Raw genomic sequence first — 11,938 nt, forward strand, 5'->3', positions numbered from 1 at the left:
CCAAATGCTGGAGGGAGCGGGGCTGTTTGCAGCCGGGAGCACCACCGCTTTTGAAGCTGACACCAGCAAAACTGCTTCTTCCCCATTCCCTCCACAGGCGCGATACCTGCTACCAAGGCCGGGCGAAGAACTTGTATTTTAAAACTGGGGAAGCAGGGTTCGGGCTCCAGAAAAGTGAATCTGCTTTCTTTTATACAGGGCATTAAGCTTAACCACATACACACGCTCAGAGAAACACCCAAACAGATTTGGGAGACTCAGCCTTGGAAAGCTCGGCTCTTCGCGCTGCTTCAGTTTGTTTAAAATTCATGAAATGTAAATCCCTTCCCCCCCCCCCACCCGCCCCTGCTCCCTGCAGGTACCTCGGGGCCTGATCCAAAGCCACGTTAAGAAATGCTGCCTTTGATTTCAGTGGGCTTTAGAGCAGGCTCCAGGTGAGCACAGGTGAGGGGGAAAGAAAAGAAAAAGAAAAAGAAAAAGAAAAAGAAAAGAAAAGAAAAGAAAAGAAAAGAAAAGAAAAGAAAAGAAAAGAAAAGAAAAGAAAAGAAAAGAAAAGAAAAGAGAAAAGAAAAAGGATTGCAAGCAAAACAGCAATGGAAGAGGCTCTCTGAACATACCTAGGGGACGGTCAGTCACCAGAAGGCCGCTGGCGTGACGCACGGGCGCTAAGCTTGGGATGCCCGGACGGCTCCTTTAGCTACGCACAGACTCCCCTTTCGCTCCGGGAATCCAATTCAGAAACAGACAGACAAGCAAACAAACACACAACAGAAGCGGCCCCTCTCCCTGCCCCGGCCCTGGGGGGGACAGACCTGCAGCAGGGACAGGGATGGGGACAGGGCCACCCAGGAGCATCCCCGGCGCCTGGTGCACCCCAGCAGCACCCGGTCGCCCTGAGAGATGGCGTGTTGTTAGATGTCTCCCCACCCCCCCACCCCCCCGCCCCAGGTTTATTCTCCAGTCCCACTAGGCAGGGGTTTGGGACCCACCAGCGCTCCCCCAAGCCCCTGTCGCTCGCCAGCCAGCGCTTGCTCAGCGCCGAGGCCCGAGGGGAGGGGAGCAGCGTGCCAGCGCTCACGCCGAAGCAGGGTGTCGAGCCTCGCCGCCTCCATACGCCGTCATTAACATTTCTGCTTTGCAGGGGGAAAAGCTACCGAGAACATTGTTCAGGGCTGTGCTTTTTTATGAATTAACAATCGAGAGAGGCAACCAGGGACGCTCCATCCCCTACCCCTGCCGGAAACTTAAAGACACTGTCCGGTTTGTTGTTTGTTGGGTGGGTTTTTTCTTTTCTCCTGCATGGTGCAGAAACACCGCTTTTGGCAAACTTCTGCCCTGGTTTGAGTCCCCTCATGCACGGCGTCTCCCAGAGATGCATGCAAAAAGCAAAGGAGACCATGTCACCAAGTGCACGGGGCCCAGCCCCAACCACCAGCGAGGCAGGGCAAGCGCCATCCCTGCAACTCACCGCATCTACAGGCCTGCGCGTTTCCCTGCCGTGTCAGAAAGAGCACCGGTTTAAAAGCCAGCTTAAAAAAAACAATAATAAAAAAAAAAGTGGGTACAGCAACATAGAAAACGATCATTTCAGAGAGAGATAAGATACAAGCAGCTCGCATCAGCAGCGCTGAGACGTTATCACACTGTGCTGGGTCAACCTGATACCATGGCAGATAGCCGGGGCCAGAGCTGCCTGTCTGCCGTTATACCCAGCTAGCCCAGCTACAGCGCGCGCCAATCCCCGTCCTTTCAGCTTTTCACTTGAAAAGTTAAGTCATATCCTGGACTATTTTTTGCATCGTGTTGGCTCAGAGCTCACAAACGTGAATGCACTCACCCCTCAAAGAGTGACAAATGTTATTCTCGATCCTCCCCCACAATTTCAGGCAGTCAAGGATTAAACGCTGCACGGCGTACAGTATTTTGATCTATTGATTGGTAGCCGCGGCACCCGAAAAAAATTCATTAGAAGAGCGTTAGCAGTGCGAAGGGCCGAGCGCGCCCGGCTCCCTCCCGAAGGGACGAGCCCTGCGGCAGCAGCTCACCTCCGTGGGTCCCACCACGCTGCCCCGTGGGGCTCGCACCCGGGCCAGCACCCAGCACAGAGCTATTTGACCACAGACAGCTCGAGGATGTGCATGCATACGAGCAGGGTTGCTTTTTGTCCTGGCTAAGCAAACAGAATATATCACCCTCTCCATAGCCGCCCCTGGAAAGCCCAAGCCGTACGGCAGCCGCTGGCAGCACACTCGCAGTGATTTTAAAAGAGGGGGGGAAGAAAGCTTATGAAAATCCTCAATTCCTAACATTGAAGTATGCAGGCTTTTTTTTTTTTTTTACCCTGCATGAAATTTTAAATTCATCCATCCGAACAGGTGTCAGAAACAGTGGGTCCATTTAGCTCCTATGATGATCTGAGTAATAAATATAGAGGATTTCCTTTCAATGCAGCACATGCTGAAATGACACCAATGTAGTTCTGGCATCTGAGCAGATAATTCTGATATATGCATCATTTCCTCCCTAAATCCAGGAAGCAGCTACACTCTGTATCTGATATTAGTATATTATGTCAAATAGAAATTGATATTAAAATTATGAATGATTCTAGATCAAGAACTTCCTACACACCACGCGGAGGGAGGGGGAGGAAACAGCTGCACAGAAGCTTTCAGAAAGGAAAGGAAAAAAGAGGTGGGAAAGTTCATTTTTTAAACTTAAAATTTGCTGCCATGTTTTGTGGCGGGGGGGGGCGAGCACCTTTCAAGCGGCGTTTTGATTCAATTTATGCATTTTTGTTTGAAAAGGGGGAAGACGACTTTCGGATAGAGAGCAGCCCTCACTGCCCCATTGCAAAGGGGGCTGCCCGGCCCTCTGCAAAGCACCCGCCGGCGGTGGCGTGCAGTTGGTCAAGAAACAAATACACGCTGCCGTGACTTGGATATTCCTCCCCTCCTCTCTCAATTTTTTTTTCTCCCCCCCCCCCCAGATACGGTCCAGCGTGACGTCTCTGAGGCTGCACAAACCCAGGAAGGAGGCCGGGATGCTGGGCAGCGGGCGAGCTGGGCCGGGGAGGAGCTGGGGCTGCGTGCACAGCTCCCGGCACACGGGAGAGCTTTGCAACCTGGTTCATAAATGAGGAAAAGCCACAGGACTAGGGCAGAAACGGGAGGTTGCTGGTGATGCGGGGGTTAGGACCACGTACACCTCTGGGCATGCAATGCCCTGGGCCAGGCAGCGTCACCGCTGCCCGCCCGAGAGCAGCAGGATCCTGCTCCCCTTGGAAGCCAGCGAGATTTTACCTCCGACTTCAAGGGGAGTAGGATGGAGGCCGGCGGCAAGCGCGGGGCGAGTGGAGGTTATTCCAAGCGGAGCGATTCCAGCGGTCCACGGGCAGCAGTGCCGTGGCAAGGGGGGGTTCCCCTGGACCGGCCCGGCAGAGCCCCAGCAGCTGCTGTGCTTCAATGAACACTATAGCACCCTCCTATTTCCCCCCCCCCCCCCCCCGCCCTTTTTCCTTCAATTGGGAAGTTACCATGTTTCAGGCTGAAACTCAAATGCAGTCTAAAGAAGGCTGCAATTTTTTTTTTTATTTGCAAAAAGAGATTGCAACCTATAATAATGATGCAAACCTAGGAGACAGGCAGGCCTTTCTTCTCCTCCTGAGTAGGGCGTGCGATGGGCATTTTTCCCTCTCGCATGCTATTTCTAGGAAGGATTTCTCTTATCGCTGTTCATGCATTTTTCCTCCCCCCTCTCTCTGAGAGAGGATACTTAAGGGAGGCAGCAGCGCTCCCCTTGCTCTATGCCACTCTCCCGGATTCACCGCACTTTTAAAACACTAGTGCTGCTCACAGCTCTGCCCGGGAGGGACCGGGCGCCGCAGAGCCGCGCGGGAGCAGGGCCCCCCGGCCACGCTGGGGGCCCTGCACTGCCGCCCGGGGCTGGCGGGTGCTGCCGCGGCGGGGAGACGCTCGCCCCATCCCCGAACAGAGCAGGGCTCCGGCGTGACCCCCCGCCTCCCCCCCCGCCATGCGAAAGCAGCAGCCAAAGCGCACGCGGAGGCCGAGCCTGCGGGCGACCCCCGAGGAAAGCGGGGGCATCGGCCACGGCGCCGACCCGCGCGCAGGGCAGGGCAGGGGGGCCGCGAGGAGGGGCGAGAGCAGCGAGGCCCTGTCTTTAGGAGAGGAGACGGTTCTCCCGTGGGCCAACGGCAGCCAGTTTACCCACCGCTTACACATTAACCAGCAAGTGGGACGCGAGTGAACCAGAGTCTGGAGCTTGAACCATTACTCAAGCCGTGGTGCAACCGCAGGTCAGATGCCAAAGGGCGCCGCGGGCCCTCGCCTTCCCCGCGGGCCGCCCCACCGCCGCCAGGCCCGGCAGCCCCTTGCGAGGGGCAGCATCCGCGGGGCCTGGGGGCCCGGCCTGGCGCCGGAGGGACCCCCGCGGGCCCTCTCCTCCCAAAGCCACCGGCGACCAGGAGGGACGCCCCAACGCGCCCGGAGGAGGCCGGTCCCGTCCCCGGGGCCCGCCGTGCCCACACGCCTGCGGCCCGACCTCCGGGGCGGCCTGCTGAGGACGAGCAACCTCGACAAGTTGGAGGAAGCCCCTTGAATTTATTATTTTCCCCCCTCCTCTGCTCCTCAGTTCACTTTCTAAGGCCTGTAGCAAGAAAAAATAATAAAAAAAACCACAGGGCCAAAAAAAAAAAGGGATGGAGCTGGGGGGGGTGCAAAGGGAAGGGGGAAAGGCGGCGCTCTGTACCCACACGGCAAGAAACCCCTCGGCGCGGCGTTGCGTGGCTGCGGGCCGGGCCGGGCCCGCCGCGGCGGCACCTCTCCCAGGGCAGGTACACCGCGTGGGACCCGGCGGCCGGGGCACGCGAAGGCTTCCCTTGCGCTCCGCTCCGCCATAAAGCAATCGAAACACGAGGCCGCCTCGTGCCGCCGGGTTTCCGAGCCCACCTCCCCTTCGAGCTCGCCCAAAACCCGACGGCACCGTCTGAGTCACAGAAACCACGGTCACGGCAACGCCGAGGAGTCAGAACCAGCACCTGAAAGCTCGCGTTTTTCGTCTACCTGAAAGATAACGCATTTCTAGTGGGCGACAATTTCCCGGTTTTGCATAAAACTAGCCTTCTGCTCTCCCCTGCTGCCCCGCACCGAGGCCGGCCGCGCGGCGGCAGGACCCCTCGCCGGCAGCACGCCGACGCTCTGCTTCCAGCCATCGAACTTCGAACTGCACACTAAGAAACTGAGTACAGAATCAAAAAAAATGCAGTTTATTATTGTAGATTATTCTCTCTTTTGATATAACCATAGAGTCGAAAATGAAAGAAAAGCACATAGGAACATCACACGTGGTTAGTTAGTAACTCAAGATATAAAACAATTTTGCACAGCAAAATATGTAAAAGAAAAAGTAACTGACAAGATTTTTTTATATTTATTGTGGTAAGATTTACTTTCCATTTTTTTTTTAAAAGACAGGATATCAGTCCCTGAAAATAAAATTTACTGATTATTGCCTTTAAAACTGTGGAATTTTTGAAGTTACAGAAAATCCAGTTCTGCACCACAATACAACTGTAAAAAAATCTGCATCATTTTAAAACTGTGCAGTAATGCCATCTTTGTAACTGCATAAATTGTATTAGCGTTCTAAACAGGTTTGTAATTTTTTTTTTTTTTTTTGTATTATATGCTTGCAGGTTATATCTTAGTGCAATTCAGTCCCAAATACTTCAATTTTGGAAAAAAAAAAACACATACATTTTGAATGTAAAATACCCCTATAGATATAAACAGGGGTGCCTCCCCCTTTTAATACTTTGGTTTTCAAATACAGTCAGTGGTATAGCAAGGACTACATATACCCAACTTATATTTAAGTTGCAAGCACATGCTGCATAAACTACTTTTTAAAACAGTCCCGTTGCAAATTCTACCCCCCTTTACATCACGACAGTAAACAATTTAGTGCATCAATCTTTAAAAAAAAATCTACATCTAAACAGACCTAACTCTTTCGAATTTATCTATAACATTCCTTTATCTGTAGCATACATTTTAACTGGGCTAACAGATGACAGAAACTAGAATTAAATTATATACTAGGAACCCAGAGCATTCCACATTTGACAATGACCAAATGCAAAAGGAAAAAAAAATGGGGCAGATCACTTAAAATTAATTTTTAGACTGTTTTAGGCAACAGCATGGTTTCAATGTCCCCCCCCGAGCGGGATGTGAATTTTGTTTTTGAACATCCTTCCAAAGTTCTTTTTGTATTTTTGTAATTTTTTGCCACATTAGGTTATCGAAATCCATTCTGGCATGTTTTCTAAGAGGGAATGCTTCAGTGCATTTAAAAGGAAGTCTGAAGTTTTGAGTAACTCAAAGCAGTTTTAGAGCAGATGCAAACTTTAATGGGGAGGAAGAGGAGGAGGAAGATCAAAGGTTGCACTTTTTTGCTTTCAACTCAAAAAAGTGATGAGGCAATAAAACAAAAGGATGAATGCCATGCCATAATAGTCTCCAAAAGTCCATTTCCAAGCAAAAGAAAAAAAAATAATTATACCATACATGACCAGCATGCAGGGTTTTTTATTAATATAATGTCTCTTTTTCATAGTCTTTTGAAACAGTTACAGTTCATTGTTGCTAAGACAAAATAGCAAGCGTAATGCATGAGATGAGTATGGGATTCTAATGGCAGACTAAAGTCTCACGTTTGGCAGATTAAGGCCAAAACTCACATGAACACACCGAAGGTTGATGCAGGCTTGATTTTGGCAGGTTGGTCTAGGTATATCTCTAGTTTTGCACAACAACGCTAAAAACTGATGGAACTCAGCAAGCTGGAGTCTAAAAATTTCACATTGTTTTTGTATTTTTTTGTTTTTGTTTTGTTTTTTGTTTTTTATTTCTTTTTCTTTTTGCAAAGCTCAAATCTCATATGAAGAACTCAGGATGGCAAAAAAAAAATCTGACTTTTTTTGGACACAGCAAGCTCAAAAGAAAAAAAAACCTCATGAACTTAAAAATATATATATATATATAATGTGGATGGCAGGTTTCAAAGAAGAGCAAGCTTCATATGAAGAACTGAGTTGGTGGCGAGTTGGATCTTTTAAATTTAAAAAAAAAAACAGCAAGCCCCCACAAAAATAAAAAATAATAATAATAATAATAAACAGAAAAGAAACTCATGTAGCACTGGAGGTCGGCCAACAAGGAGCCAGCCCACCTTAAAAAAAAAAAAAAGAAAAAAAAAAGAACAAACCCAAAAAACAACTTTGTTTTAAAATTGTTTTGAGGTTTTTTTCTTAAAAAAAAAAAAAAAGGAAAAAAAAAGTAATACGAGGTGGCAAGCTTGGTTGTCGCTCTAGCAAAGCCCCCAACAACAACTCACACGGAGAACTTTTAGTTAAGGTGGCAAGGCTGTGGCACTCACATGAAAAACTCTGGAGAGGAAGGGTTGTCGCTGCTGGATCCGTTTTCTCTGAAGCCATTGCTGACCAGCTTCTCGTACTTTTCCTTGTAGGCGTCCCTCTCCCGGACCAGCCTGGAGATCTCCTGCTTTAGGTGCTCCACTTGCTGCAGCAGCTGGTTCTTCTCCGACTCGAGGACGTGCCGCTGCTGGACCCTCTTGAAGCGGCAGGACTGGGCATAGCCCCTGTTTTTGAGGGTCCTCCTCTTCTGCTTGAGGCGGATCACCTCCTCCTTGCTGACGCCCCGCAGCTGCCGGTTCAGCTCCCGCACCGACATGGTCACCAGCTGCTCGTCCGAGAAGCGGTCGTCGAAGTGCAGCCCCCCGGCGCCGCCGCCGCCGCCGCCGCCGCCGCCGCCGCCGCCCGGGCCGTGGTGCGGGTGGTGCAGCCCCCCGGCGCCGCCGCCGCCGCCGCCGCCGCCGCCGCCCGGGCCGGCGGCCGAGGAGGCGGAGGAGGGCGGCGCGCCGCCCGGCGCCGCGGCGTGCGGGTGCCCGGCGCCGCCGCCGGGCCCGTGGTGCGGGTGGTGGTGGTGGTGGTGGTGGTAGTGCGGCCCCGCGCCGCCCTGCGCCGCCGCCGCGGCGATCACCGCCGACACCACGGCGGCCGCCGAGCCCATCTCCTCGCCGGGCACCGAGCCGCCGGCGCCGGCGGCGGCGGCCAGCTGCTGCCCTCTAGCATAGCCATCGAAGGCGCCGGGCAGCGGGTGGTGGCTGCTGTTGATGAGCGCCTCCACGGCGTCCTCGGGGCTGAAGCCCAGCGCCTCGGGGTTGAGCTGCTGCGGGTAGCCCGTCATCCAGTAGTAGTCTTCCAGGTGGGTCTTCTGGTCGGTGCCGGAGCCGGGGCTGGGCGCCGAGAAGCTGGGGGACGGGGGCACCGAGCTGCAGGGCGTGCTCATCGGCGTGGAGGAGAGCGAGCCCCCGGCGATCAAGCGGCCGCACTGGCTGATAATGCGATCGGTCTCCACCGGCTCCTTTTTCACTTCAAACTTCATCAGATCGAAGTCATTAACATATTCCATGGCCAGGGGACTGGTGGGCAGGTCGGAGTTGCTCATTGCCAGTTCTGATGCCATCCTTTTGCTGCTGACAGTCCTCCAGAAAGGGTGCACGCCGGCGGCGAGGGGACTGCTCTGAGTTGCCACCGGGTGAGCCAGCTTGATTTTTTGCGGTATCTGCTCTCCTGCGCTCGCTCCTGCCTCTCCCTCGCTCCGCCAGCCCCTCGCAGCCTCCGCTCCAATTCGCACCGGCGGCTTTTCCTCTCGCTCCTTATTATCCTTTGCAGAGTCTACGGTGCTGATGATGCATCAGAGCGAGTGGCTCTTTCTATTCGCCTTTTGCATGAAGGGCTTTTTTTTTTTCCTCCCTTCTCTCTCTCTCTCTCTCTCTCTCTCGCTCCTCTCTCTCTCTTTTGCAGCTTGCAAACTGCAGCTGGAACTGTTAGCTGTTGTTGTTGCAAGTAAATTTTTTTTGCTTTTGTTTTGTTATTTTAACACTTCATGGTGTCTTTCCTCTGGTCTTTTTCGTGCAAAGTGCAAATCGAGAAGAGAGGTTCATCGGGGAAAAAAAAGGAGGAGGGAAAAGAGACCGAAGACAAAAAAAAAAATCAAAGTCAATATCGCAACCAAAATAATAATAATCAAAAAGAGAGAGAAAAAAAAACTCAACCCCAAAGCTACAGCGAGAAGATGAAAAATATTTTAAAGGTTTCATCCAGCAGGAGAGTTTAAAAGCATTGCTGAGTTTTATAGCAGTCCTGACGTCATTTCAAATGGGAAATTGACTCCGCGCGCGGACCAATGGGCTGCCCCGCTCCCAGCCCTCATTAGCATAATAGTATAGAAACAAGGAAACTTTTCGGCGCTGTCAATCAGGGCCGATCAGCTGACTGTCAGCTGGGGAGAGCCTTTAACTCCTGCCTGCCCGCGCCGCCGCCCGCCCGCCCGCCCGCCCGCCCGCCCGGCCGCCGGGGCGGCGCGGTGCAGTGCGGTGCAGTGCAGTGCGGTGCGGTGCGGTGCGGTGCAGTGCAGTGCAATGCAGTGCAATGCAATGCAGCGCAGCGCAATGCAGCGCAATGCAGCGCAATGCAGCGCAGCCCGGCCGCGGCTCCGCTCCTCTCCGCGCTGACAGCTTGGGGCAAAGCCCGGGTCGGGCCGGCGCCGCGGCCGCTGCCCTCGGGCCGCCCGATGGGGAGCTGCCCCGGCGGCGGGGCCGAGCTGGGGGCCGCGGCCGAGCGCGGAGAAACTCCGCTCCGCTCCGCAGGGCGCGGGCGGAGCGGCAGAGCCGCGGGCCGAGGCGGGGGCAGCCCGTCGGGGGGGCCGGGGGCAGAGCCGCGAGCAGCCCGTCGGGGTCCCGCAGCTACCCGCAGCCCGGCGCCGCCTCCGGGCCGCTCGCAGCCAAGGGTTAAAGCGGTGCCAGGCGCCGGTACCTGCCGGTGCCGGAGCTCGGCAGCGCGTCCCGCCGCGGCGCTTCGCTCACTCACCGGCTTCGTGGCCCGGCGACGGGGCCCCACCGCGCTGCGCGGAAGCCCCCGAAGTTTGCGCGCCCGCCTCCCCCCGCCGCACTTGGCCTGGCTGGCCCGGACTAATTATTTTAATACATTTAGACCTAATTGTATTTACTTTAACCCCCCCCCGACCCTCCCCTCGCAGGGAGGGAGGAGGGGATGGGCCGGGCCGGGCCGGGCCGGGCCGGGCCGGGCCGGGGGGGGGCCGTGGAAGCGGAGAGCGAGCCGGAGCCGACGAGCCAAGCGGCGGAGCGGCTCGGTTTAAACCTCGACAGCGCCATCTCTCGTCGAAAGGTCAGTTGCGAGGCGGTCCCCGGCCGGGCTGCACCGCGGGGAGCCGGGCCGAGCCGAGCCGGGCCGGGCCGAGCCGTCGGGGCGGCGGCGCGGGGCGAATCGCCCCGCGCCGCCGCCCCGACGGCTCGGCCCGGCCCGGCTCGGCTGCAGCCCCGCGTCGTGTTGGGGAAGCCCCCGGTCTCCGGAGCCTCCGGGCTCGATTTTTTCCCGCCGGGGCTTTATGGGAATATCGACAGAATTAAAGTTACTTGTAATTCCGTGATAAATGAGATGTCTCTCGTAAGTAAGATTAAGTGCGGGGCTATAAAGTTGTTTATCTGAAAAGTAATTCTCAGAAACCTGACTTCTGACACTTGGTCATATATTAAACCAGCGTCTTGAACATTGTACTTCAAATCCTTCCCTGCTCCCCTTGCCCAGTCCCTTCCTCCTTGGAGTTTACTATTTATAACCGCGCGCAGGGTATTACTTTGTAGGTGCACGCAAGTCTCTGGGTAATTTTTCACCGACTGTGAAAATCATCATTTGCAATAGCCAAAGAATCTCTGCTTAGGAAATCGCACTTGGCTGGTGGGTTTGCGAATGGATAACATCTTCTGCCTATGCCATTATCAGTGCGAGCGCCAGCACTAACATCTGCAAGTCATACAGCATGTACTGTGCCTGACAGCCGAGAAAGGTAGGGCATACTGCAAAGTTAGGGAGACAACTACACCTAGAAAGGAGCACAGATAGGATTCTGGAAAGCTAATAATGCTACCACCATCGCTGAAAAAATTAAACTACAGTTCTGCGCAGTCCCAGAACGCGCACACATACATGCACACCGAGCCCTGCACATCTGCTAGGTTTATCCTACAGACGGCGATTCCTGACAAAGTTAACGCAACTCAGCCACTCGGGCTCGCTTTCCCATTGCTTCCCGGGGCTGGAAGCAACAAAACTTACAGGCTTACAGCATAAATCCGCAAAGGACAGTGCAATTCCCTCTATTTGTGTTTCTTTTTTTCTCTTGAGCAAGATGAATGTGGCACTGTATATCACTTTACATTCTCACCTACGTGAGACATAAAATGCCTGCTAATATTTTTAGATGAAAAGGGTATATTGCTTTCCAGAATGTACAATTGTAGTATTTCACTTGCCCGCTTGATAGATGTCTCTGGAAATGTGTCTTCAGCCCCATAAAATAGTTTGTTTGGACATGAGCGTTCAAAGTGCTACATTTGCAAACTAGTAAATTTACTGAGTAAACTCTGAACTATAGACAAAGAGTATGAAATTGTGTGAGCTAATGGGTGCCGGCTCTTAATTGATACCAGTGTAAGCAAGGGCTGCAAATTACATTGGAGCTCTGACCTACCAGAGCAGCAAGCAAAATTATTAGTTGTACAATATTGTTCGTGGGTGATTATTACACAGAACTGCCACACCAAAATGTCTCTAGTGTTCAGCAAACCAGAGAAAAAAAGATTATTAGCAATTTTTGGATAACCTTCAGAAGCAACATTCTCCTCCCTGCACTATGTAATTCTCATTTTAGTAGTATTTTTCTTTATTATTTGGCTATTCACAATGGGTGTCTAAACATTTACAGTCCTCTATTAAGAGTGTTTCTTTCATAACAATCACACACTTTCATTTCAA

General features: G+C 53.0%; 1 protein-coding gene across 4 annotated transcripts in view; it reads right to left on the minus strand.

Moving 5' to 3' along the window:
* Nucleotides 1-10,113, minus strand: part of MAF (MAF bZIP transcription factor) — a 190,183-nt gene extending 180,070 nt beyond the window's left edge. Inside the window, exons 1-2 of one of the 4 annotated variants that reach the window (XM_064519736.1) lie at nt 9,974-10,113; nt 7,459-9,009 (exon numbers count right to left, since the gene is read on the minus strand). In XM_064519736.1, the coding sequence (XP_064375806.1) occupies nt 7,459-8,567 (1,109 nt within the window). In that variant the 5' untranslated portion in view covers nt 8,568-9,009; nt 9,974-10,113. Of the gene's footprint in view, nt 1-962; nt 1,530-7,458; nt 9,010-9,919 lie in introns of those variants that run through there. The other 3 variants (XM_064519737.1, XM_064519738.1, XM_064519735.1) reach the window with 3 other exon arrangements.
* Nucleotides 10,114-11,938: the final 1,825 nt, after the last annotated feature.

Source organism: Dromaius novaehollandiae, chromosome 13 (assembly GCF_036370855.1).
Source record: "Dromaius novaehollandiae isolate bDroNov1 chromosome 13, bDroNov1.hap1, whole genome shotgun sequence".
Classification (NCBI taxonomy): Eukaryota; Metazoa; Chordata; class Aves; order Casuariiformes; family Dromaiidae; genus Dromaius; species Dromaius novaehollandiae.